Source organism: Panulirus ornatus, chromosome 1 (genome assembly GCF_036320965.1).
Source record: "Panulirus ornatus isolate Po-2019 chromosome 1, ASM3632096v1, whole genome shotgun sequence".
Taxonomy (NCBI): Eukaryota; Metazoa; Arthropoda; class Malacostraca; order Decapoda; family Palinuridae; genus Panulirus; species Panulirus ornatus.
This window is the reverse complement of record NC_092224.1, coordinates 68,279,755-68,305,311: the sequence shown is the minus strand read 5'-3', so window position 1 is coordinate 68,305,311 and position 25,557 is coordinate 68,279,755. Positions and strand designations below refer to the sequence as shown.

Here is a 25,557-nt window from a genome sequence, read left to right as displayed (position 1 = left end):
TGGATGAGAGAGCTTGGGAAGTGAGTCAGTTGTTGTTCGCTGATGATACAGCGCTGGTGGCTGATTCATGTGAGAAACTGCAGAAGCTGGTGACTGAGTTTGGTAAAGTGTGTGGAAGAAGAAAGTTAAGAGTAAATGTGAATAAGAGCAAGGTTATTAGGTACAGTAGGGTTGAGGGTCAAGTCAATTGAGAGGTAAGTTTGAATGAAGAAAAACTGGAGGAAGTAAAGTGTTTTAGATATCTGGGAGTGGATCTGGCAGCAGATGGAACCATGGAAGCGGAAGTGAATCATAGGGTGGGGGAGGGGGCGAAAATCCTGGGAGCCTTGAAGAATGTGTGGAAGCGAGAACATTATCTAGGAAAGCAAAAATGGGTATGTTTGAAGGAATAGTGGTTCCAACAATGTTGTATGGTTGCGAGGCGTGGGCTATGGATAGAGTTGTGCGCAGGAGGATGGATGTGCTAGAAATGAGATGTTTGAGGACTTTACTCCCAAAACATTCCCAAACCACTCTTCCCCTTTACCCTTGAGCTTCGTTTCACTCAGCCAAAACATCCAGGTTCCTTTCCTCAAACATACTACCTATCTCTCCTTTTTACTCATCTTGGTTACATCCATACACATTTAGACACCCCAATCTGAGCCTTGGAGGAGGATGAGCACTCCCCGCATAACTCCTTCTTCAGTTTCCCCTTTTAGAAAGTTGAAATACAAGGAGGGTAGGGTTTCTGGCCCCGCGCTGCCATCCCCTTTAGTCGCCTTCTACGACACATGAGGAATGTGTGGGAAGTATTCTTTCTCCCCTATCCCCTATCCCCAGGTTTGTGGCAGGGGTGTGTGATGTCTCCATGGTAGTTTAATTTGTTTATGGTTGGGGTTGTTAGGGAGGTGAATGCAAGAGTTTTGGAAAGAGGGGCAAGTATGAAGTATGTTGGGGATGAGAGAGCTTGGGAAGTGAGTCAGTTGTTGTTCGCTGAAGATACAGCACTGGTGGCTGATTCATGTGAGAAACTGCAGAAGCTGGTGACTGAGTTTGGTAAAGTGTGTGAAAAAAGAAAGTTAAGAGTAAATGTGAATAAGAGCAAGGTTATTAGGTACAGTAGGGTTGAGGGTCAAGTCAATTGAGAGGTAAGTTTGAATGGAGAAAAACTGGAGGAAGTAAAGTGTTTTAGATATCTGGGAGTGGATCTGGCAGTGGATGGAACCATAGAAGCGGAAGTGAATCATAGGGTGGGGGAGGGGGCGAAAATTCTGGGAGCCTTGAAGAATGTGTGGAAGTCGAGAACATTATCTCGGAAAGCAAAAATGGGTATGTTTGAAGGAATAGTGGTTCCAACAATGTTGTATGGTTGTGAGGCGTGGGCTATGGATAGAGTTGTGCGGAGGAGGGTGGATGTGCTGGAAATGAGATGTTTGAGGCCAATATGTGGTGTGAGGTGGTTTGATCGAGTAAGTAATGTAAGAGTAAGAGAGATGTGTGGAAATAAAAAGAGCGTGGTTGAGAGAGCAGAAGAGGGTGTTTTGAAATGGTTTGGGCACATGGAGAGAATGAGTGAGGAAAGATTGACCAAGAGGATATATGTGTCGGAGGTGGAGGGAACGAGGAGAAGTGGGAGACCAAATTGGAGGTGGAAAGATGGAGTGAAAAAGATTTTGTGTGATCGGGGCCTGAACATGCAGGAGGGTGAAAGGAGGGCAAGGAATAGAGTGAATTGGAGCTATGTGGTATACCGGGGTTGACGTGCTGTCAGTGGATAGAATCAAGGCATGTGAAGCGTCTGGGGTAAACCATGGAAAGCTGTGTAGGTATGTATATTTGCGTGTGTGGACCTATGTATATACATGTGTATGGGGGGGGTTGGGCCATTTCTTTCGTCTGTTTCCTTGCGCTACCTATATATATATATATATATATATATATATATATATATATATATATATATATATATATATATATATATATATATATATATTTTTTTTTTTTTTTTTATACTTTGTCGCTGTCTCCCGCGTTTGCGAGGTAGCGCAAGGAAACAGACGAAAGAAATGGCCCAACCCCCCCCCCATACACATGTATATACATAGGTCCACACACGCAAATATACATACCTACACAGCTTTCCATGGTTTACCCCAGACGCTTCACATGCCTTGATTCAATCCACTGACAGCACGTCAACCCCGGTATACCACATCGCTATAATTCACTCTATTCCTTGCCCTCCTTTCACCCTCCTGCATGTTCAGGCCCCGATCACACAAAATCTTTTTCACTCCATCTTTCCACCTCCAATTTGGTCTCCCTCTTCTCCTCGTTCCCTCCACCTCCGACACATATATCCTCTTGGTCAATCTTTCCTCACTCATTCTCTCCATGTGCCCAAACCACTTCAAAACACCCTCTTCTGCTCTCTCAACCACGCTCTTTTTATTTCCACACATCTCTCTTACCCTTACGTTACTCACTCGATCAAACCACCTCACACCACACATTGTCCTTAAACATCTCATTTCCAGCACATCCATCCTCCTGCGCACAACTCTATCCATAGCCCACGCTTCGCAACCATACAACATTGTTGGAACCACTATTCCTTCAAACATACCCATTTTTGCTTTCCGAGATAATGTTCTCGACTTCCACACATTCTTCAAGGCCCCCAGAATTTTCGCCCCGTCCCCCACCCTATGATCCACTTCCGCTTCCATGGTTCCATCCGCTGCCAGATCCACTCCCAGATACCTAAAACACTTCACTTCCTCCAGTTTTTCTCCATTCAAACTCACCTCCCAATTGACTTGACCCTCAACCCTACTGTACCTAATAACCTTGCTCTTATTCACATTTACTCTTAACTTTCTTCTTCCACACACTTTACCAAACTCAGTCACCAGCTTCTGCAGTTTCTCACATGAATCAGCCACCAGCGCTGTATCATCAGCGAACAACAACTGACTCACTTCCCAAGCTCTCTCATCCACAACAGACTTCATACTTGCCCCTCTTTCCAAAACTCTTGCATTTACCTCCCTAACAACCCCATCCATAAACAAATTAAACAACCATGGAGACATCACACACCCCTGCCGCAAACCTACATTCACTGAGAACCAATCACTTTCCTCTCTTCCTACACGTACACATGCCTTACATCCTCGATAAAAACTTTTCACTGCTTCTAACAACTTTCCTCCCACACCATATATTCTTAATACCTTCCACAGAGCATCTCTATCAACTCTATCATATGCCTTCTCCAGATCCATAAATGCTACATACAAATCCATTTGCTTTTCTAAGTATTTCTCACATACATTCTTCAAAGCAAACACCTGATCCACACATCCTCTACCACTTCTGAAACCACACTGCTCTTCCCCAATCTGATGCTCTGTACATGCCTTCACCCTCTCAATCAATACCCTCCCATATAATTTACCAGGAATACTCAACAAACTTATACCTCTGTAATTTGAGCACTCACTCTTATCCCCTTTGCCTTTGTACAATGGCACTATGCATGCATTCCGCCAATCCTCAGGCACCTCACCATGAGTCATACATACATTAAATAACCTTACCAACCAGTCAACAATACAGTCACCCCCTTTTTTAATAAATTCCACTGCAATACCATCCAAACCTGCTGCCTTGCCGGCTTTCATCTTCCGCAAAGCTTTCACTACCTCTTCTCTGTTTACCAAATCATTTTCCCTAACCCTCTCACTTTGCACACCACCTTGACCAAAACACCCTATATCTGCCACTCTATCATCAAACACATTCAACAAACCTTCAAAATACTCACTCCATCTCCTTCTCACATCACCACTACTTGTTATCACCTCCCCATTTGCGCCCTTCACTGAAGTTCCCATTTGCTCCCTTGTCTTACGCACTTTATTTACCTCCTTCCAGAACATCTTTTTATTCTCCCTAAAATTTACTGATACTCTCTCACCCCAACTCTCATTTGCCCTTTTTTTCACCTCTTGCACCTTTCTCTTGACCTCCTGTCTCTTTCTTTTATACATCTCCCACTCAATTGCATTTTTTCCCTGCAAAAATCGTCCAAATGCCTCTCTCTTCTCTTTCACTAATACTCTTACTTCTTCATCCCACCACTCACTACCCTTTCTAATCAACCCACCTCCCACTCTTCTCATGCCACAAGCATCTTTTGCGCAATCCATCACTGATTCCCTAAATACATCCCATTGATCCCCCACTCCCCTTGCTTCCATTGTTCTCACCTTTTTCCATTCTGTACTCAGTCTCTCCTGGTACTTCCTCACACAGGTCTCCTTCTCAAGCTCACTTACTCTCACCACCCTCTTCACCCCAACATTCACTCTTCTTTTCTGAAAACCCATACAGATCTTCACCTTAGCCTCCACAAGATAATGATCAGACATCCCTCCAGTTGCACCTCTCAGCACATTGACATCCAAAAGTCTCTCTTTCGCACGCCTGTCAATTAACACGTAATCCAATAACGCTCTCTGGCCATCTCTCCTACTTACATAAGTATACTTATGTATATCTCGCTTTTTAAACCAGGTATTCCCAATCATCAGTCCTTTTTCAGCACATAAATCTACAAGCTCTTCACCATTTCCATTTACAACACTGAACACCCCATGTATACCAATTATTCCCTCAACTACCACATTACTCACCTTTGCATTCAAATCACCCATCACTATGACCCGGTCTCGTGCATCAAAACCACTAACACACTCATTCAGCTGCTCCCAAAACACTTGCCTCTCTTGATCTTTCTTCTCATGCCCAGGTGCATATGCACCAATAATCACCCACCTCTCTCCATCAACTTTCAGTTTTACCCATATTAATCGAGAATTTACTTTCTTACACTCTATCACATACTTTGTCGCTGTCTCCCGTGCTTGCGAGGTAGCGCAAGGAAACAGACGAAAGAAATGGCCCAACCCCCCCCCCCCCCCCCCATACACATGCATATACATATGTCCACACACGCAAATATACATACCTACACAGCTTTCCATGGTTTACCCCAGACGCTTCACATGCCCTGCTTCAATCCACTGACAGCACGTCAACCCCGGTATACCACATCGCTCCAATTCACTCTATTCCTTGCTCTCCTTTCACCCTCCTGCATGTTCAGGCCCCGATCACACAAAATCTTCTTCCCTCCATCTTTCCATCTCCAATTTGGTCTCCCTCTTCTCCTTGTTCCCTCCACCTCCGACACATATATCCTCTTGGTCAATCTTTCCTCACTCATCCTCTCCATGTGCCCAAACCACTTCAAAACACCCTCTTCTGCTCTCTCAACCACGCTCTTTTTATTTCCACACATCTCTCTTACCCTCACGTTACTCACTCGATCAAACCACCTCACACCACACATTGTCCTCAAACATCTCATTTCCAGCACATCCATCCTCCTGCGCACAACTCTATCCATAGCCCACGCCTCGCAACCATACAACATTGTTGGAACCACTATTCCTTCAAACATACCCATTTTCGCTTTCCGAGATAATGTTCTCGACTTCCACACATTCTTCAAGGCCCCCAGGATTTTCACCCCCTCCCCCACCCTATGATCCACTTCCGCTTCCATGGTTCCATCCGCTGCCAGATCCACTCCCAGATATCTAAAACACTTCACTTCCTCCAGTTTTTCTCCATTCAAACTCACCTCCCAATTGACTTGACCCTCAACCCTACTGTACCTAATAACCTTGCTCTTATTCACATTTACTCTTAACTTTCTTCTTCCACACACTTTTCCAAACTCAGTCACCAGCTTCTGCAGTTTCTCACATGAATCAGCCACCAGCGCTGTATCATCAGCGAACAACAACTGACTCACTTCCCAAGCTCTCTCATCCCCAACAGACTTCATACTTGCCCCTCTTTCCAAAACTCTTGCATTTACCTCCCTAACAACCCCATCCATAAACAAATTAAACAACCATGGAGACATCACACACCCCTGCCGCAAACCTACATTCACTGAGAACCAATATATATATATATATATATATATATATATATATATATATATATATATATATATATATATATATATGTGTGTGTGTGTGTGTGTGTGTGTGTGTGTATATGTGCTTATGTATGTGTATGTATGTATGTATGTATGTATGTATGTATGTATGTATGTATGTATGTATATAATATATATTATCCCTGGGGATAGGGGTGAAAGAATACTTCCCACGCATTCCTCGCCTGTCGTAGAAGGCGACTAGAGGGGATGGGAGCGGGGGGGCCAGAAATCCTCCCCTCCTTGTATTTTTTTTTTTCAACTTTCTAAAATGGGAAACAGAAGAAGGAGTCACGCGGGGAGTGCTCATCCTCCTCGAAGGCTCAGACTGGGGTGTCTAAATGTGTGTGGATGTAACCAAGATGTGAAAAAAGGAGATATAGGTAGTATGTTTGAGGAAAGGAACCTGGATGTTTTGGCTCTGAGTGAAACGAAGCTCAAGGGTAAAGGGGAAGAGTGGTTTGGGAATGTCTTGGGAGTAAAGTCAGGGGTTAGTGAGAGGACAAGAGCAAGGGAAGGAGTAGCAGTACTCCTGAAACAGGAGTTGTGGGAGTATGTGATAGAATGTAAGAAAGTAAATTCTCGATTAATATGGGTAAAACTGAAAGTTGATGGAGAGAGATGGGTGATTATTGGTGCATATGCACCTGGGCATGAGAAGAAAGATCATGAGAGGCAAGTGTTTTGGGAGCAGCTGAATGAGTGTGTTAGTGGTTTTGATGCACGAGACCGGGTTATAGTGATGGGTGATTTGAATGCAAAGGTGAGTAATGTGGCAGTTGAGGGAATAATTGGTATACATGGGGTGTTCAGTGTTGTAAATGGAAATGGTGAAGAGGTTGTAGATTTATGTGCTGAAAAAGGACTGGTGATTGGGAATACCTGGTTTAAAAAGTGAGATATACATAAGTATACATATGTAAGTAAGAGAGATGGCCAGAGAGTGTTATTGGATTACGTGTTAACTGATAGGCACGCGAAAGAGAGACTTTTGGATGTTAATGTGCTGAGAGGTGCAACTGGAGGGATGTCTGATCATTATCTTGTGGAGGCGAAGGTGAAGATTTGTAGGGGTTTTCAGAAAAGAAGAGAGAATGTTGGGGTGAAGAGAGTGGTGAGAGTAAGTGAGCTTGGGAAGGAGACTTGTGTGAGGAAGTACTAGGAGAGACTGAGTACAGAATGGAAAAAGGTGAGAACAAAGGAGGTAAGGGGAGTGGGGGTGGAATGGGATGTATTTAGGGAAGCAGTGATGGCTTGCGCAAAAGCTCCCTCTCGTTGGCAGTAGAGTCAGATGAGAACCCAGAGGTTCTTACCACTGCATGAAGCTTGAGACTAGGGACTATAAACTTGTTGGATTTTTCATGACTATATCTAAAAACGATTGTGCAGACATGAGGTGGCAAGAGAACTTATGTGAAGAAGATAAGTGAAATTTGAGTAGGCGTATGGTGCCTGTAAGGGGAAGATGGCAGGACTAGCCCATTAGTCCTGTTCTACAGAAGCAGAAAGTAACACTAGCAATCTCAGTATGAAGGGCGTATTATGGTTATTGGCACTACTTTAATCCTCCTGAGTCGGAATGGCAGTACCACCCTGGACAGCTGCTGTTAAAAGCCTACTATCTATGGGATTGTTCCAAGAGTGGGGGATGAGATATTCCTTAACTTGGCTGGGTTACTGGGAAAGGCCAATATCCTACCACCTCAGCCTTCACTCTCCCCGGCAGCTGAGTCACATAAGAAAGTGTGGTTATAGGAGTATACCTCAAATATGCAGGGGTTGTGGGCAGGGCCATTACTCTACTACCTGAGCCATCCCTCTCACTGGCAGCAGTCACACAAGAAAGAATATATATGAAGCACTCTGTACATCCACATTTTCCTATTTTTTCTCTTCTGCTATCCCAATGCTTGTACAACTACGACTATCCCTCTTATTCTATTACGACTATCCCTCTCATTCTATTAGTCTAATTAGATACTATATTACTTATACCACAGAAAAGGAGGCATTGTTGGTATCTAATATGTTAGAAAAATTTGAGATGCCCAAGCCTCAGTCACCCCTGAACACACTTCATGGGCCCAACACCCATGACCTTAAATCAAATAGTCAGTTGGTCTTTTTTATTGTGTATTTGTTTATTTCATATGCAATTTAGAGCATATTTACTTTCTTCCTACTCCAGCGGTCCCTTCGATATCTATGAAACTCCTGAGCAGGACCATAGGTCATAGGGCATAAAGTGTAATCATGCTGTGTGTGTATCTATGTGATGAAAGTGCATGGTATCTGAGTAGTGAATGTTTAGTGTCTTCATTGTGATTGTTGCATCATGAGCCTTATATAAAGGGCCTTGGGAAGTGCTGAGTCAATATTTGAAAAAATAAAGACATAGGTAATGTCCAGAGCACAGACAGGAAAGTGTGACTTGTGTTTCTCTGGGAAGTGTGGTTCCTAATATATGTAGCAATAGCAGGGTAATGCTTAAGACTGAGTTGGGAAGGCAGGTGTTTACTGCACGTCAGGATACTTCAATGTGTATGTGCTTATAGCACACATAAAAATACGATTATCAAACAAAAATCTCACTAATGCAGGGAATGGCAATCAAGTATGAAAAATAAATAAAAGGGTGTATATTCCTTTCTATCGACTTTATAAAGCTAGGTCAGCAGTAATAATCAAGAGCATAATCATGAAGCTAATAAATGATGATTTGTTACTATTATGATAATACCATAGAGTACTATGGCAAAGATCAAATCTATATTGCATCTTTTTCTCCAGCTATGTAAAATGTACATTTTCAAGGTTAATCATATATGAAACTTGCCACTACAAAGCAGATTTGAAAACTCCAAAGAAAATGAGTAGGTTAACATTCTGAATATAAAATTGCAGAAGTCTCACAATTTCTTTTACAAATCACTGTATTTCATAAGTTTGATTCATTCACTGAGGATGTTTTTTTTCCTTCTTGAATATGCTTTTGCCATATTGACTATTTTCATGGTTGTGACCATGTTAATAAGTGGAAAATACTATTTGAGATGTATTTTGACTGTACTATTGTAGGCCTCACCAGTATAGCAAACATTAGGCAAAATTCCAACCACATACAAGGTGAAAAGAATGATAACTAACCAGAATATTTTCATAGAAAGAAAATGATGACTGACTAAAGGATGGGAGGGGAAAATTAAAAGGGATGGGGTAATAAGAGGGCTTGGAATCCAAAGTAACAATGGGGCTTGACATGTCTTTACTAGGTCCTGGTCAAATGCTGGACTAGGGCAGCACACTCCACCTATCATTGTGCTTATAGTGCTTGAGTGAACCCAACCCTTTATTCTATGAAAATAGAGTAAAAAAAAATATGAAACATACATGAGTAAAATATAGCTTAATGGGGCCACACACAATGAGATATACATACATATACATATTATCCTGCAGCACACTCATAATAGTCTTTCAGTAGCATTAGTGCCATTCTGTTTCTTCTTTACTAGGTTCTACAAGGTTCCAGATCACAAATCTGTGACAACAAAGTACTTCACACAATTGCAAAGCTTGTTAACCATACAGGATCTACTTTGAAGTAACAGCTCATTTTAGAAATAAAGTTTTTTAACAACTATGAAATTCTTCCAATTCATGCTGCCACTTAAGATAGGATGGTACAAAAATCATGCTTAATCATGCTGACACATATAAATAAAATTCTGCAAAATATTTAAAAAAAAAAAAAATTCATTACTAACTACTATCAAAGCATTCTTTACATGCACTTATCTTCATGGTTTATGCAATGAAAACAATCAAATAAACATCAGGTATTATCAGAGGCAATCCAAAGCACCCATTTTCAGTCTATCTACTGTAAAATCTGAGAAGATACAAGTCAAACTTGATCAAAGTCTATCTCTGTCATTCTGTTACCACAAGATGCTGCATTGAAAACAGGATATGATGAGAAAGAACTTAATCCACTAAATCAAGAAAAGGTACAAAAGGCAGCAAAAGAAAAAATTACCATATATAGTGCTTGTGCCTTTGAACTATAACATCATATACTTTACTGCACTCTAAGACATGGCAACTTATGAAACACAGAACTATAATATTTTTGTGCAACATGTTAGCCTTTAGCACATTTAAAAAAAGGATGGTACATGGAAGTCAAAAGAAGAAAGAACAATATCCACATATTTCCTGCATGTCACAGATGAAACTGATGAATTTGCTCGTTTGACAAATTTACTTGACTTTCTTTTTAAAAAGTCAACAAAAATAGTGTAAGTAAAGCGTTGATGTTATCTATTTTGATTTTCAAAAAGTATTCACTGAAGTTCCATATCAAAGGTTATTAACTAAGTCACATGGTATAAATGGGGTTACACTTAGGTGGTTAGGAAACTGGTCAACTTGCCATAAAGTAAGAGTAATGATTACAGGTCAAACCTGAGAATGGTCAGACATAACAAGTGGCAAGCACAAGGATCAGTCTTGGGACTAATTTGCTTCCTCATATATATATAAATGATGCTGATAATGGGCTCCACTGTATGATATCTAAATTCATAGATGAAACTAAGTTGGAAAATAAGTGTACAAAAGAAACTGAACATTTACAGCTTCAAACTGACATGGAAAAACTAATGGCCTGGGCTAAAAGGTGGCAAATGAATCTTAATACAGATATGTGCAAAGCATTACATATCATTAGTACAAATAAAATGGCAAACTACAGTATGAGCTCTGTTAGACTTAGTACAAAAAGTAATCAAGGAAAAGGAATTGAAAATAATAATCTCTGGTAAGCTAAAGTCAAATAAGCAGTGCACAGGAGCAGTAAAAAAAGGCAAACAAACTTTTTGGATTCATGGATAGTGCTTTAGAATTTAAACCTGAGGAAAATATCCTCACTCTTCATAACTCACTGGCACATCCTCATCTTGAACGCTATGTTCACTTTTGGTCACTCTTCCTGAGGAAAGACAAGGACAGAATGAAGAGAGGACATAGGCAAACTACCAAGTTGACTCCTGGCCTGAGATACAAATCCTGTGAGCCAAACAAATCGAATCTATTTCACTTAGAGAAACTTAATAGGTGATCTAATACAAGCACACAAAATCATTAAAGGCTTCTATAATCTAAATCTAATGAGGATAGATATCACTTATAGTAATGGGTTAATGTTTTACTTCGAATGAAGCAAAATACTTTTTCCTCAACAGAATTGTTAATGTATGGATTGATTTATCAATAAGAGTGGTTAATAGCTGAACCATGCATATGTCTCCAGCACAGACTTGTAAACATTTTGCTTCAAATCCACGACTGATATTATTTGCACCTCCTTAGTAATACTATAAGTTTGCAGGTTTTCTGCTCCGAAAAATCTGTATGCCTTTCTACTCCTTCCACATTAATCCATGAGTTTCCATTCTCTTTCACTATCACAAACAATCTTATTACTGTTTACATTCAGCTTTTCAGTGGAAGGGAATTAAGATGAGTGGGACCAAGGGAAATGGACTCCCTTTTTGCTCATATTATAGCTTTCTAAGAGTAGGGATAGACAAAGGAGCAAAGTAGGGACTTTCCCTTGAAGGCCCAGGCTAGGGGAGTCTGAAAAATGTGCATGGTTTAATCAGGATGAAAGGAAGGGAGAGACAATGGCTTTATCTGATAAGAGAAACCTTGATGTTCCGCTACTTGGCAAAACAAATGATGACTGGTAAGGGATTAGAGTGGTATGAAAATAAAGTTTGCGGTAAGTGCAAGGACAAGAATAAAAGAAGGGGGTGTCACTTTTGATGTGGTATGAAATATGGAAATGGGCACAGTGTGAGAGTAAAAGATATTAATGGAGTGACATGTGGAAGGTGGGGTGGAGACATAGGAAGTTAAGTTGCTGTTGAAAGAGAAAAGGGAGGTGTATGGATGGGCACACATGAAAAAGGCAAGTCAATAGAAATATAAAAGAGCTGAAAAAGAGGTTAAAATGAGAGATAAGGAGATAAGAGTATGAACAACTATGAGATATGGAGATAAGAGTATGAGCAACTATGAGATCCCTATTAGGGAGATAAGAGTATGAGCCACCATTACAAAGACTGACATTTTTCTGAAAGGTGATAATGTGGAGAGACCAATACAAAAAATAGGGATGACAGTAAGGACAGCATATGGGGAAGCGGTAACAAAGTAGATGTGATAAAGACTTTTTTTTTTTTTTTTATTATACTTTGTCGCTGTCTCCCGCGTTTGCGAGGTAGCGTGATAAAGACATGAAGTGAGTATTTTGGTGGACTGCAGGATAAACTAGAAAAGAGAAAGATGTGACACATAGTACGAAACTTATGGCAAATGAGATGGTGAAAAGTCAGGCAGTAGTGAAAGCTTTGCTTAACATGAAATGTGGTAAAGGATTGGTGGAATACATGTACAGTGTCCTTATAAAGAGAGGGACAAAAATGATATTCAGGTTATGGAGGTAGAAGGCCATTGAGGAAAACAAGTAAAGTGTATGGAAAACTGGTGACTGAAAGGGTGGTGTTGTTCTTAAAGCAAGTGATGAGGGAAGAGCAATGTGGTTTAAGGGAGATAGAAGGTTTCTGATCAGGTATTTGTTTGAAAAAAAATTTGAGAGAAAAACTTGAAAGGAACTTGAATTTGGCATTAATGGATCTGGAGAAAACATATGACATGGTTGACAAGGATGCCTTATGGAACCTGTAACAGACATATGGGATAAGTGGAAAGTTACTAAACGGAACATGTGTCACAAGGAAGGGAGGAGTAACTACCTACATACCCATGAGTACCGATGACAAGATCTTGCAAGAATGGCAGGGCTAGCACAATGCATTCATTGCATGTCTTGCTTGTTGAATCATACTGTGAGTGGTTTCTGGTAAAGGTGGGTCTGTGCCAGGAATGTGCGATATCACCATTAGGTGTTTAATTTGTTGATAGATATGATAGTGAGGGACATACAGGATACAGACCTAAAGCGAGGGGTGGGTGTGTAGTATTTTAGAAGGGTGGGAGGGTGCATTGTGTATAGTAATGAAATAAAATATGGTTCTGGTGGCAAACTCCAAACAAAAACTCTAGAGTCTGGTGACAGTTTTGGGTAGTACTTCAAAAAGAAGGGCTAAAACAAAATGTGAACTAAAGGTAATGAGATACAGGATAACCTTATTATTAGTTTGAACAGGGAAGACCTGGAGAATGTGAAGTGCTTCAAGTACCTGATAGAGGACATGACAGCAGATAGAACCAGGGTTCTGAAGTGAGTCACAACACAGAGTAGGGGGTAAAGTTCCCCAGTGTGTTAATGAAAAAACAGATCTGCATTTGCCAAGGTAATGACAAAAGAGTTTGATGGAATAAAAGCACTGAGAGGCACTAATGCCAGTCTAAGTAAGGCCTTGGACACAAGGGAAAGGGAGAAACAGGATGTGATGGAAATTAAATGCCTGAGGAGGACAATATGTGGCATAAAGAATGGTGACTGTGCAAGAAATGGTTTACTGATAAAGATGTGGGAGTGAGCACAATTTTACTGAGAAGGCAAATCAAAAGTTTCCTTTAATGTTTCAGTCATTTGGAGAGGCTGAGTAAAGGAAGCGTACAAATAGGATCTATGTTTACATGAGAACCAGACAACAGGAGGCCTGATTGACCCACAGCCGTGTTGTCTGGGGTAGCGATAGGAATGGATGAAGGCAAGCAAGTATGGATATGTACATGTGTATGTATGTTTATGTCTATGTGTATGTATACGTATATGTTGATATGTATATGTACGTATATGATGATATGTATATGTATGTATATGTGCGTATGTGGGCATTTTATGTATATATACGTGTATATGAGTGGATGGGTCATTCTTCATCAAAGCAAACATCTGATTCACACACCCTCTAGCACTCCTGACTTAACATTGACATAACATTGTCCCTCCACAATCTGATGCTCTACACAAGCCTTCATCCTGTCAGTCACCACTCTCCTACACAACTTTCCAGGTATGCTAAACAAACTTATAACTCTGTAGTTTGAACACTAAACTTTGTCCTCCCTTGCCTTTAGACAATGGTATTTCTCCCTGATCACCAGTATGGCTTCCGTAAGGTGAGATCCACCGGTGATATTCTGTCATATTTTGCTAGCATCTAGTCATCATCACTGAAAGATTTTTGGGAATCTTATGTAGTTACCCTTGACAAATCCAAAGCTTTTGACAGGATGTGGCATTGGGGTCTCACCTCTAAGCTCCCCTCTTTTAGCTTCCATCCCTCCCTTTGTTACCTCATATCTAGCTTCCTCTCTGGCTGATCTATCTCTAGGGTTATTGATGGATCAGCCTCCCCACCCACTCCCCTTCTCTATCAACAGTGTTGTCCCTCAAGATTCTGTTGTGTTCCCTACACTTTTTCTCCTGTTAAATAAAGATTTCTTCTCTTCCACAAATGACCAAATGCACTTATACACTGATGACTCAACACCACATTCCTCCAAATCCTTCAAATCTGCTCCTTCTCTCACTTGATTGGCATCTCATCACGACACAATTTCCTCAATAAACTCAGACTTGGAAAGGATTTCTTGGTGAGGTAGATATAATATTACTTAAGTTTAATGCCTCCAAGACCCAGTATGTACCCATCTCTATCAAAAATTCCACACACACACAATTCTGGTATCCAACTCTTGGCTCAATGAACATACTTGGTATTACTAGAACATCAACTCTTTCTAGGAAACCCCATTTACAGAAATTGCCAAGTCTGCTACTAAGAAACTGGGAGTACTGTTTGGGTCATGAAATTTCTTTTCCTCTGTCTTTGTATAGAGTACTGCTCTCATATCTGGAGTGGTTCTAGCTCTGCATCATTATTTAACTGAGCCGAAAGCATTCAGACTTATAAACCCTCCAAGAATAACTTCAAAACTTGACACACTTGCCCTATGCTGCAACACTGGCTCATATTCCCTATTCTATAGGTATTACAATAAACCCTTGACTTAACAGATCCCGATTTAATGGATTTCAGATCTAATGGACTGGGCAAATAATAATACACTAATTAATTCTATACGCATTACAATACACCCTTGACCTAACAAGCCCCAATTTAATGGGTTTCATATCTAATGGACTGGGCAAATAATAATACATTAATTAATAATAATAAAAAAAAATCTCAAATGCTATGCCATGCACATTTCATATTGCACTTGTTTCTTGTTTTTGGTAGTGTGGGGTATACTCTGTTTCAGTCCCAGTCTGCCTCAAGCTACCATGTGGTTGGGTTGTATACAGAAAATTTTGACTTTATTTATCAAATAATTTTACTTTCCTTACAATTCAAAATGGCATCAAGTGATAAAGGAGTTAAAAGGAAGCTTGTGAACAGTACATTGTATCAAAAAATGGCCCTTAAGTTACATTCTCGATTTAACAGACTTTTGACATTAACAGACACCCCTTTCCCCCAATCAATCTGTTGAATAGAGGGTTTACTGTACTTTGGCTTGTTTCTCCTGAGAGCTGGCTGCTTGTGTTCCCCCACTGGTAGCTAGACCATGCAATACACAGCAAGCTGCTCACTGGCAACTCAAGGATGAACCATTTTGATAACTGACTCTTTCCTGACATCTTGACGCTCTGGAGCTCTCTATCCTCTCATGTCTTTCCAAACAACTATGGCCTTGCATACTTTAAAAAACAGTTTTTTCACTTCCTTCAAAATTTGTAAATGCTTTCCCTTGTCTCTTCTTTTTCCCTTTCAAATTTCTCTATGTATCAATTAAGGCCTAACCTTGATGTGGACTTTTGTCCATGATTGGAGCCTCCAATATAAAAGAAAATGTATAAAATATACATGCATTCCATAATCTACAGGTACCTCACCATGATCTCTACATACACTGAAATTCCTAATTAACCAATCAACAACAAAATCAACCACTATCTTTAGAAATTCAACTACAATCCAATCCAATCCAGCCACATTGCTAAAGCTTGGCTTTCATCACCTCTCTTCACCAAAGCACTTCACTTGTCATGACTCTCCCACTTTGCATACTTCCTGACCTAAACATCCTACAAAGCCCATCTTGTCATCAAACAAATTGAAAGATCCTTTAAAATACTTGCTCAAACTCTACTTAACCTCTCATCACTGCCTGTCACCCCATCACTGATGTTCCCATCCATTCTCTGTTTTTTGTCGCACTATCAACCTCCTTCCAAAACATCTCATTTTTCTTAAAGTGTGCTGATACTTGCTCACCTTAACTCTCTTTTGCCCTCTTTTTCAGGCCCTACACCTTCATCTTGACCTGATGCTTTCTCATGTACTTCTCCCAATCATTCTCACTCCTTTCCTGTAAGTAATACCCATACACCTCTCTTTTCTCTTTCACCACTGACTTTACTTCATTACCCCATAACTCACCACCCTTTCTCCTCTGCCCATCTCCCACCTTCCACATACTTTTCTTGCACATAACAGCAGTGCTTCCCTAAACATCATCCATTCCTCAACCAATCCCCTAGCTTGGCTTACTTTCACCTTTTGCCATTCCACATTCAATCTCCCTTGGTATTTCTTTACACGTCTCTTATCCACACTCATTAATACTTCTTGAGGCATTCTATGCACAGTTTCCAGTAACAGTAGACCTAAAGTTTCCAAATAATGGGAGCTCTTGATTTACGTCATTTTCACAATAATGCGCACAGTCCATTGAAACATTTCTTAATTTATGCAGGCTTAAGTTTGGAACAATGGAAGTAAGGGGAGTGGGGGGAGGAATGGGATGTATTTAGGGAATCAGTGATGGATTGCGCAAAAGATGCTTGTGGCATGAGAAGAGTGGGAGGTGGGTTGATTAGAAAGGGTAGTGAGTGGTGGGATGAAGAAGTAAGATTATTAGTGAAAGAAAAGAGAGAGGCATTTGGACGATTTTTGCAGGGAAAAAATGCAATTGAGTGGGAGATGTATAAAAGAAAGAGACAGGAGGTCAAGAGAAAGGTGCAAGAGGTGAAAAAGAGGGCAAATGAGAGTTGGGGTGAGAGAGTATCAGTAAATTTTAGGGAGAATAAAAAGATGTTCTGGAAGGAGGTAAATAAAGTGCGTAAGACAAGGGAGCAAATGGGAACTTCAGTGAAGGGCGCAAATGGGGAGGTGATAACAAGTAGTGGTGATGTGAGAAGGAGATGGAGTGAGTATTTTGAAGGTTTGTTGAATGTGTTTGATGATAGAGTGGCAGATATAGGTTGTTTTGGTCGAGGTGGTGTGCAAAGTGAGAGGGTTAGGGAAAATGATTTGGTAAACAGAGAAGAGGTAGTAAAAGCTTTGCGGAAGATGAAAGCCGGCAAGGCAGCAGGTTTGGATGGTATTGCAGTGGAATTTATAAAAAAAAAAGGGGGTGACTGTTTTATTGACCGGTTGGTAAGGTTATTTAATGTATGTATGACTCATGGTGAGGTGCCTGAGGATTGGCGGAATGCATGCATAGTGCCATTGTACAAAGGCGAAGGGGATAAGAGTGAGTGCTCAAATTACAGAGGTATAAGTTTGTTGAGTATTCCTGGGAAATTATATGGGAGGGTATTGATTGAGAGGGTGAAGGCATGTACAGAGCATCAGATTGGGGAAGAGAGGTGTGGTTTCAGAAGTGGTAGAGGATGTGTGGATCAGGTGTTTGCTTTGAAGAATGTATGTGAGAAATACTTAGAAAAGCAAATGGATTTGTATGTAGCATTTATGGATCTGGAGAAGGCATGTGATAGAGTTGATAGAGATGCTCTGTGGAAGGTATTAAGAATATATGGTGTGGGAGGCAAGTTGTTAGAAGCAGTGAAAAGTTTTTATCGAGGATGTAAGGCATGTGTACGTGTAGGAAGAGAGGAAAGTGATTGGTTCTCAGTGAATGTAGGTTTGCGGCAGGGGTGTGTGATGTCTCCATGGTTGTTTAATTTGTTTATGGATGGGGTTGTTAGGGAGGTGAATGCAAGAGTTTTGGAAAGAGGGGCAAGTATGAAGTCTGTTGGGGATGAGAGAGCTTGGGAAGTTAGTCAGTTGTTGTTCGCTGATGATACAGCGCTGGTGGCTGTTTCATGTGAGAAACTGCAGAAGCTGGTGACTGAGTTTGGTAAAGTGTGTGAAAGAAGAAAGTTAAGAGTAAATGTGAATAAGAGCAAGGTTATTAGGTACAGTAGGGTTGAGGGTCAAGTCAATTGGGAGGTAAGTTTGAATGGAGAAAAACTGGAGGAAGTAAAGTGTTTTAGATATCTGGGAGTGGATCTGGCAGCAGATGGAACCATGGAAGCGGAAGTGGATCATAGAGTGGGGGAGGGGGCGAAAATTCTGGGAGCCTTGAAGAATGTGTGGAAGTCGAGAACATTATCTCGGAAAGCAAAAATGGGTATGTTTGAAGGAATAGTGGTTCCAACAATGTTGTATGGTTGCGAGGCGTGGGCTATGGATAGAGTTGTGCGCAGGAGGATGGATGTGCTGCAAATGAGATGTTTGAGGACAATGTGTGGTGTGAGGTGGTTTGATCGAGTAAGTAACGTAAGGGTAAGAGAGATGTGTGGAAATAAAAAGAGCGTGGTTGAGAGAGCAGAAGAGGGTGTTTTGAAATGGTTTGGGCACATGGAGAGAATGAGCGAGGACAGATTGACCAAGAGGATATATGTGTTGGAGGTGGAGGGAACGAGGAGAAGTGGGAGACCAAATTGGAGGTGGAAAGATGGAGTGAAAAAGATTTTGTGTGATCGGGGCCTGAACATGCAGGAGGGTGAAAGGAGGGCAAGGAATAGAGTGAATTGGATCGATGTGGTATATCGGGGTTGACGTGCTGTCAGTGGATTGAATCAGGGCACGTGAAGCGTCTGGGGTAAACCATGGAAAGCTGTGTAGGTATGTATATTTGCGTGTGTGGACGTATGTATATACATGTGTATGGGGGTGGGTTGGACCATTTCTTTCGTCTGTTTCCTTGCGCTACCTCGCAAACGCGGGAGACAAAAAAAAAAAAAAAAAAAAAAGTTTGGAATAAGTCAATCATCACCGGGCTGGCAGTGCAATGGCGTAGCATTGCCAGTGCTATGCGAGAAACATGCATACGCATTGTATGGATACAGTTTACAGTCATCAAGTGCTGCAGTACACTGTATATTGCATCAAAGTGCCCCTTGCATCATGGTACCAAAGTATGTTTTAAGTTCTCCTGGTACTAGTGGTGATAAGAAGCTTAAAGTCATCACTAATGACATTTGGATGGATGTCTCAACATTATGAGAGAGTTAGACAAACTTTTGATGCTAACATGCTCCTTGACTTAGTGAATCTTCTTTACAAACTATTTGTGACAGTGCAGAGAAAAACAGAGTGTGCCAAGAATGGAATATTAATCAGTCCATCTAAGACCTCATATTCCCTAAGTTCAATCAAAGAGAGAATGGAATGAATGTTGAGCTATTTGAGAAAAGCTGTGGTATGACTACATGAAACGAAGAAATGAGGGATGTATGAGAGACTTGTTATGAAAGGGAATAAATTGAGGAGTAGTGAAACATAATACTGAGATGGTTTGGGCATGTCGAAAGAAAGGAAGATGGGGAGTTTAACTGCAGAGTGTATGATAGCACAATTAAAGGGGTTGGCGTGAGAGAAAGACCACCTGTAACACGAGGAAACAGAATGAAATAGCACTTGGAGAGAAATAGTGGAAGAATGCTTGAACTTGAGCATGCAAGGGAGGCATGTAACAGCAGGGATAAGAAGAGACTCTTTTACCATGGTCACCCCTTGTGGGGAATTCCAAGAGGGAATGAACATTAGAGATATAGACAGATAGAGGACTTTACACATTCATTTCTTAATGTAACACGAAGCCCAAACCACTCACTGTATCTATCTTTATATTCCATGTTCATTAATACAAATATCCTTTACCGATCCCAGGACCTTTCTCCAAATATAATACAACCCATTCTTGTCAGCTTTATCAAATGTTTTTCTTTTTCCTTTTCCATATGTACTGGTAAAGGAATCATCTTACGCTATGTAAACTTGAAAGAACTGATTTCTAAAAGTACCGCAGTACTGGAATGCAAATATTCTGGTAATAAAACTAGTCCTCCATAAAAGATACTAAGCGCCTCTCCCAGGATTGCCTCCTACATACTACAGTATTAGAATGAGTAACCTTACTTATGTCAGTCCTAAGCAAAGTAGAATATTATTACCTAAAATACATGCATTTAATACTATAGGAAATAACACATACTTTGTGTCTAATGAGTGCTTTGTTAATTCATTAATATCAAAATTAATAGTGCCCATGCAAAATTCAGGTTAAGTCTGGTGCTCTTTGACTGAATTAGGTGAAGCATTACGTATTAGCATCAACAGTTCACATTTACCAGCAAAACAGTTATTTCCTTCTGAAGGATGAGCATTCTCTGAAAGGGAAAAACAGTTTAAGTAACCATTCCCTGCTTCATATTTCTAATGTTTCAGGCAAATGCACATCTTAAATACTAGTAAACAGGTTATCAAAATAAACTTAACATGCATTACACCGAATCTTATTCAAAAGAAATAGCACTTAGTATCCTCTATACTTCTCATTATTTTTTCCCTATTTAACTCTTCCTTACATTAAGTGAAAAACTCTGAACATCTTAATAACCATTCTGAATACTGACTCAATCTCAATATCAAAAATGCCTAACAAATTATCCTTTACCATGGATAAGTTAAAATCATCATGTAATACACAATCTTAAGCATTATGATTGATCCTCGGTTACAAAATGAGATAGCTGCCATGGCACATAGGATAAACAACTTACAGCAAAACATTAACAGAGCAGTATATACTAACTAATCATTCAGTGATTTTCTCTATGATGATATTCTCTAACCACCTGTTTCTCATCTATGAAGATACATACCCAGTAGGATCCACAAAAGTCATTTAACTAATTCTGCACTATCAATTACCTTGTATTCCACTACTTTTCTTCTTGCCTTAGTGATTTATCATTAACAATCTGCAAGATTATTCATAAGTTCAAGAGCACATTACAAGAACAAAATGTACAAAAATGCAGCAATACATCACTATGTTTAAAAAAATACAAAACATTTCTCTAAAATAGGCAGAAACCCTATGAGCATTGGTGAGAGCACTAGTTCATGGTAGGTTAAAATAATTTTACCTAAGGAATGTCTCCATGAAGATTTTCCCCTCTGACCATCATACAACAACAAAGGACAAAGGATTTTTGCTCACAGGGATTTAAAAGACCATTCAGTGACCTGCCCTGCCGCACAATGTCATAGCAGAGAAGTAATGTAGTAAGGCACACTGAGCCCCTGCTATCCATTCATTGACTGCTGGGATCAGGCATGTTATTGTCTGGGAACAAGAAAATGCTCTTTGAAAAGGAGAATGGGGAAGGAGGGGAAAGGAAATTAAATGGATGCTCAAAGTGCTCTGCACTGAGTAGAAGAATGTTTTTCATCTCACTAAACATACATTTATACTTTTGGAGAGATCCCTACGAGCATCTGAAAACATACCTATAAGAAGGAAGGATTCAACCCTTTGGCTGCTATTACTGAGTCAAACTGACATAGAGATCATTGCAGCTTAATGTGATAAGTTATGAAAATCAATGGCATATAAAGAATGGCTTGAACTGCCTGTGTAGTTGGCTGGCACTTCCATGATTGGAAAATGGCCTCAGGAACCCAAATAGTTTTGCTTTCAGCCTCCCTGACACAGCAATATATGACTAATTCACTCACTCATGCCACCCTGATATTGATTTATTCATCTTTTATTCTTTTTCATTTTTTTTTAACTGATTAAACCATAATATTAAAAGTTATGGATGTCATATGGATGTAACTAGCACCCAGTAGGTGCTGCTATCTACTCACGCTAAATTAAAGGTCGCAACAAAAAAAGACAAGCTGACACCACTGAACCAGCAAATTCATTCATTGTGCTCCTGTTTTCTTTGCTTTTATCTTAATTCAGATAAATCATGTAGGTTATATATGTCAAGATATGCTGTGTAAGTGTGTGTTTTGTACTGCAGTGCATAAACATATACCATGATAATGCATGATGTTTTTGATGAATGCTTGTGAGTTGGCAATGTAAGGCTGCTTAGCATCTGTTCAAATTCAGCACATTAAATTTTCTGCATGGTTTACAGGTTGTTCATTGTTATAAGTGTTTGTTATAAAACTTCCTTCCTTCCTTTCTGGGAACACTTTCTTTCTCAATGAGAAATATACAAGTTTTGAAGTTAACCCCACATCTTTCAAACTGTGTCTGCATCTAGACACCTACTCCTGTCCAAATAACTTGCATACTGACACATTTTACTGAAATTTGATATTCTAAAGCTAAATAGCTTCAAGCTGCTATCTTTAAACTCCAAACAGAAATTTACAGTGAAATAGGTAATACGGTAATATATATATATCACTGCTCCCTAGCTTTTTACTGACCTCAAAGAAACTAATTAGATATGAGTTTGTAGATTTCACCATCTGATATTCTATTACCTCTCAAGAAGTATATGATCATTTGACTAAAATAGCTACCTCCAGCTGACTGATTTAACTGCTTTTCTTTAATCACCTGATGTGAAATTGAATTATGCTAGGTTTGTTAGAATCCCCTACAACTGATACAAATTTGTTAAAATCATCCTCAATTTGGATAGGTTTGTTAAAATTAACATTCAATTAATCTCTTTTCAACAACAGATTTACTTTCTATCCATAAAGCAGTGCTAGTCCACCAAAATATCCTGGCACCTGGTTATTGAATGCCATTTCCCAATCTATGTTACCACAGATATTGTTAAGTTCTGTATAGATTCCATGATTACATCTCCTCCTTCAGTCCTTCAATTCAAGCTTCTAAAATTCCTGAGGAAGGTAATGAATGTTCAAAACTTAACATTTGCTCTCACACCTGACTGGGCTTGGAGAAGATTAAATAAGTTTAGCTGACCCAAAGGTGTTTGACACAATACCTCAAAGAAGACTCCTTTGTAAATTGCATGCTTTGGTGTTGACAACAAATCTCTGTGCTACATCAGGGACTTCTTGACAGGAAGACAACAGAAAGGTATTCTGGGTATGATTTATACAGTGTAGCACTTAGGGTTCCTTGTTAGGCCCACTACTGCTTCATATCTATGTGAACAATATCCCAGAAGCAGTAACTTACAACATAAGTGTGTTCACATCTGATACCAAAATCCGGACCAAAATCAAACATCATTTCATTCTTGATACCCTTCAAGATACGCAACATGTGAATTGTATTGACAGTGGCTGTTCAAATCCCACATAACAAATGTGGGATTATAAGGAGCATTACTAATGCTCAATAAATTTTTTTTTTTCTTTTTTTGCTTTGTCGCTGTCTCCCGCGTTTGCGAGGTAGCGCAAGGAAACAGACGAAAGAAATGGCCCAACCCACCCCCATACACATGTATATACATAGGTCCACACACGCAAATATACATACCTACACAGCTTTCCATGGTTTACCCCAGACGCTTCACATGCCCTGATTCAATCCACTGACAGCACGTCAACCCCGTCATACCACATCAATCCAATTCACTCTATTCTTTGCCCTCCTTTCACCCTCCTGCATGTTCAGGCCCCGATCACACAAAATCTTTTTCACTCCATCTTTCCACCTCCAATTTGGTCTCCCACTTCTTGTTCCCTCCACCTCCAACACATATATCCTCTTGGTCAATCTTTCCTCACTCATTCTCTCCATGTGCCCAAACCATTTCAAAACACCCTCTTCTGCTCTCTCAACCACGCTCTTTTTATTTCCACACATCTCTCTTACCCTTACGTTACTTACTCGATCAAACCACCTCACACCACACATTGTCCTCAAACATCTCATTTGCAGCACATCCATCCTCCTGCGCACAACTCTATCCATAGCCCACGCCTCGCAACCATACAACATTGTTGGAACCACTATTCCTTCAAACATACCCATTTTTGCTTTCCGAGATAATGTTCAACTTCCACACATTCTTCAAGGCTCCCAGAATTTTCGCCCCCTCCCCCACCCTATGATCCACTTCCGCTTCCATGTTTCCATCCGCTGCCAGATCCACTCCCAGATATCTAAAACACTTTACTTCCTCCAGTTTTTCTCCATTCAAACTTACCTCCCAATTGACTTGACCCTCAACCCTACTGTACCTAATAACCTTGCTCTTATTCACATTTACTCTTAACTTTCTTCTTTCACACACTTTACCAAACTCAGTCACCAGCTTCTGCAGTTTCTCACATGAAACAGCCACCAGCGCTGTATCATCAGCGAACAACAACTGACTAACTTCCCAAGCTCTCTTATCCCCAACAGACTTCATACTTGCCCCTCTTTCCAAAACTCTTGCATGCACCTCCCTAACAACCCCATCCATAAACAAATTAAACAACCATGGAGACATCACACACCCCTGCTGCAAACCTACATTCACTGAGAACCAATCACTTTCCTCTCTTCCTACACGTACACATGCCTTACATCCTCGATAAAAACTTTTCACTGCTTCTAACAACTTGCCTCCCACACCATATATTCTTAATACCTTCCACAGAGCATCTCTATCAACTCTATCATATGCCTTCTCCAGATCCACAAATGCTACATACAAATCCATTTGCTTTTCTAAGTATTTCTCAAATACATTCTTCAAAGCAAACACCTGATCCACACATCCTCTACCACTTCTGAAACCACACCCCTCTTCCCCAATCTGATGCTCTGTACATGCCTTCACCCTCTCAATCAACACCCTCCCATATAATTTCCTAGGAATACTCAAGAAACTTATACCTCTGTAATTTGAGCACTCACTCTTATCCCCTTTGCCTTTGTACAATGGCACTACGCTAGCATTCTGCCAATCCTCAGGCACCTCACCATGAGTCATACATACATTAAATAACCTTACCAACCAGTCAACAATACAGTCACCCCCTTATAAATTCCACTGCAATACCATCCAAACCTGCTGCCTTGCCGGCTTTCATCTTCCGCAAAGCTTTTACCACATCTTCTCTGTTTACTAAATCATTCTCCCTAACCCTCTCACTTTGCACACCACCTTGACTAAAACACCCTACATCTGCCACTCTATCATCAAACACATTCAACAAACCTTCAAAATACTCACTCCATCTTCTCACATCACCACTACCTGTTATCACCTCCCCATTAGCCCCCTTCACTGAAGTTCCCATTTGTTCCCCTGTCTTATGCACTTTATTTACCTCCTTCCAGAACATCTTTTTATTCTCCCTAAAATTTAATGATATTCTCTCACCCCAACTCTCATTTGCCCTCTTTTTCATCTCTTGCACCTTTGTCTTGAC

General features: G+C 40.3%; 1 protein-coding gene across 8 annotated transcripts in view; it reads right to left on the bottom strand.

The window, feature by feature from the left end:
* LOC139749349 (uncharacterized) overlaps positions 1-25,557 on the bottom strand; it is a 113,195-nt gene that overhangs the window by 26,980 nt on the left and 60,658 nt on the right. For 5 of the 8 annotated variants that reach the window (XM_071663115.1, XM_071663124.1, XM_071663133.1 and 2 more), the window contains one exon: positions 20,529-20,567. The exons of 1 other annotated variant lie outside the window; for it this stretch is intronic. In XM_071663115.1, the coding sequence (XP_071519216.1) occupies positions 20,529-20,567 (39 nt within the window). Of the gene's footprint in view, positions 1-11,007; positions 11,055-20,528; positions 20,568-20,612; positions 21,530-25,557 lie in introns of those variants that run through there. 2 more of the 8 variants (XR_011712951.1, XM_071663104.1) reach the window with 2 other exon arrangements.